The sequence below is a fragment of the Phaethon lepturus genome, unplaced genomic scaffold (assembly GCF_000687285.1).
Source record: "Phaethon lepturus isolate BGI_N335 unplaced genomic scaffold, ASM68728v1 scaffold43790, whole genome shotgun sequence".
NCBI classification, from domain to species: domain Eukaryota; kingdom Metazoa; phylum Chordata; class Aves; order Phaethontiformes; family Phaethontidae; genus Phaethon; species Phaethon lepturus.
In genome coordinates, this window is record NW_010513366.1 from 1,508 (window position 1) to 4,201 (window position 2,694).

The 2,694-nt window shown below is 58.4% G+C and overlaps 1 protein-coding gene across 1 annotated transcript; it reads right to left on the reverse strand.

Annotated features, from left to right (window-relative positions):
* Positions 1–2,104: 2,104 nt before the first annotated feature.
* On the reverse strand, positions 2,105–2,638 carry LOC104622987 (cytochrome b561 domain-containing protein 2; the record flags this gene model as incomplete). The annotated part of the gene is made up of 1 exon (XM_010289928.1): positions 2,105–2,638. A coding segment is annotated over one exon (534 nt), but the record flags the coding sequence as incomplete, so codon positions are not given.
* Positions 2,639–2,694: the final 56 nt, after the last annotated feature.

Consider the following 2,694-nt stretch of genomic DNA (forward strand, 5'->3'; position numbering starts at 1 on the left):
GCACTGGCAGCAGAGGCTGTTCCAGGAGGGGGACATGGGGCTGATCCAGCCTCAGGTGTGCCCCACACGTGATGGGCCAGCTCCCTGCCCTGAGGCTGCTGCGCTTGCCCATATGGGAGCAAAATCAGCAGCGCTTCCTCGCTTCTCCTCTGTGCCGGGGGTTGGCCAGAGTGCTCAACACTTCCTCCTTTCTGAAGGTAGTTTTGTCCCTAACCGAGGGAACGGGAAGGCTGGCAGGTTTCTTTTCCAAATCCCTTTCCTGTGGGGAGCCTCCCCCTGCCCCAGCAGGAGCTTGCCATGACCAGAGAGAGGTTTGCCAGGCAGGGGGACATGCTGCTGGGCAGGAGGCTGTGCTGCTGGCCAGGAGGCGGCTGCCCAGCCCCACATGGCAGTGGTCCAGTGCTGCCAGCTCTGGTCTTTGCATGGGGGCCTTCTCTCCTCCTTCCTCTCCCACCCCTGAAATCAGCCCCATGAGGAGCTGGTGCTCTCAGCCGCTCCCCAGCTAATCCGTTTCTCAGATTATACACTAGAAGCTGGAATTAATTTTTACAGTGGGACTCTCACTGCTTACTCCAGCAGCAGGTTTTCTTTCCTGTGGGTAGAACATGGGTTCCCCCTTCTCTTTTCCTCCCTCAAAAATTTTTTTCTTTATGGATGGAGAGTATGCTCCCTATGACAGCCTCCTTACAGCTCCTGATCCCTCAGGCAGTCCCCAGCCTGGGACACAGGTCAATGGTGTTGTGACTATTTTTTTAAAAGGACCACACAAGAAGGTTTTGTGAATTGGGAAAAACACAGACGTTTCGGTATCAATAAAGAGTTCTTCAAAAGAGTCGGCTCCCGCAGCAGAACATGGGCAGGCCAGGGGGCCAGGGCTCTTGCGCAGGAGCCTGGGGAGGGGGCTTCTTTCCACCTGCTCCCAGCAGGTTGGGAGAGACCCTTTGCAAACAAGAGGAGGTGGGAAGTCTGCAGGCGGGGATGTCTGCCTGCACCCCAGAAGCACCCCCAGGCAATAAAGAGGGCTTGTCGCACTGTAGCTGCCTGAAATCTTTATTGAATAAAAGCTCTGGGTACAGAGGAATTTCCCAGCCTGGCTGCCAGTCCCAGCCCTCCGGTCCTGCTGAGAGCAGGATACGTTGCTGAGGAGGAGCCTTGGGGCCTCTGCAGCAGACAGAGCCTCACGGCACCTGGCCACCCCAATGGTGGACGGGCTGGGAGGAAGGCTGTTGTGTTGGCGAGGTGAGAAGTGAGGAGATTGTTTTCTGCCTTCCTGAGGGCTGTTTCATGGGCTGTCTCGAGGGCTCGTCCTGAGCCCAGCTCCCCCCATGCTTGCGGTGTTCCCCGTGGCCCTCAGAAGGGCAAAACGCCTTTGCAGGCTGCTAGTTTGCATGTCAGTTCAGTAATTTGCTCTGTAAAATGACCTCTACCTCCTGCCGGGCTGAAGTTTCGCTATCCCAGCCTGTGGGAAGGATTTGTGCGTGGCGATGGGTGCCCGGATACACAGCCATAGGGCAGCGCTGTCTCTACTGGTCCCCAGTCCCTGACAGACACCTTGGGTGCTTGTTACTCTGTTTCAGCCATCCTGCAGCTGAAGCCACAACTGTGCCCTGCGCTTTCACTGGCCAAGCTGCCTTTGTGGCAGGAGAGGCAGTGCAGTGCCTGCTACAGCCTCCCAGGCGAGTGGGGACTCTGCCCTCCTCACCAGGAACATGCCAGCTCCTGTCCTGCCTGCTCCAAAGCGGCTCTGGGTGGTAAGGGAAGGGAAAAGGAGCAGGAATCCTGAGTGAACCCTTCAGTTCCCAGGACTGAGCACCAAGCTGCTGTGGGGACCAGCAGCGTTACCTGTGCTGGGAAACGTCCCCACTAAAGCAGGCACAAGATGAGCAGCTCCTGCCTGCTCAGTGTCATGCACACCGTAGCTGCTCCCCAGGGACGAACACTACGGACAATCCACGACTAACGGGAGACAAGTAGGTAGAAATCTAGTTCTCTGTGACCCTCACAGAGAGACCCTCTGTGAGCAGAGGACCCTCATGGGGGTCTGCAGGGGGAAGCCCCAGCCTCTCCAGCTCGTGCAGAGAAAGTTCAGATCTGCACCGGGCCCTCAGTGCTGGCTCCGCTTGCGGTATAGGTAAGCATTGCTCACCTGGTTCATGATAACCAGGCTGGTGAGAAGGGGACACAGCATGGCGAGGTACCAGGCAACGCTGGTCACCAAGGCGGTGAACCAAAGGGAGCACATGCCAAGCATCAGGCTGGCACAGCCCAGCAGGTAGCCCACCAGCCCTGAGGTCGCGTGGTACAGCTTGAGCTTGGCCAGCGTCCAGTTCTTCATCAGCTTGGGGTAAAGCAGGAGCACCCCTCCCACGCACTGCCCACCAGCGTACATGACAGTCAGCAGCCCCGTCAGACCATGCCAGGTCACGAAGTGGGCCTTGCCGTTCAGGTGCTTGTTGTAGGTGATGATGCCCAGCCCCAGGAGAGCGCAGAGGAGGGCAAGCAGCTGGAGGGCCCAGTGCACCCGCACTTTAACTTTGCGGGAGAAGGCGCGGAGCACCGACGTCTCCGGGGAGAATATCAACAGGGCTTCCGTCATCAGGAACGAAAACTGGGAGAGAGAGGGCAGGGGGGCTGGCACCTGAGGCTGAACAGGCAGTAGATCCACATCTCCCGGGGCTCAGCCTCCCGCCTCCC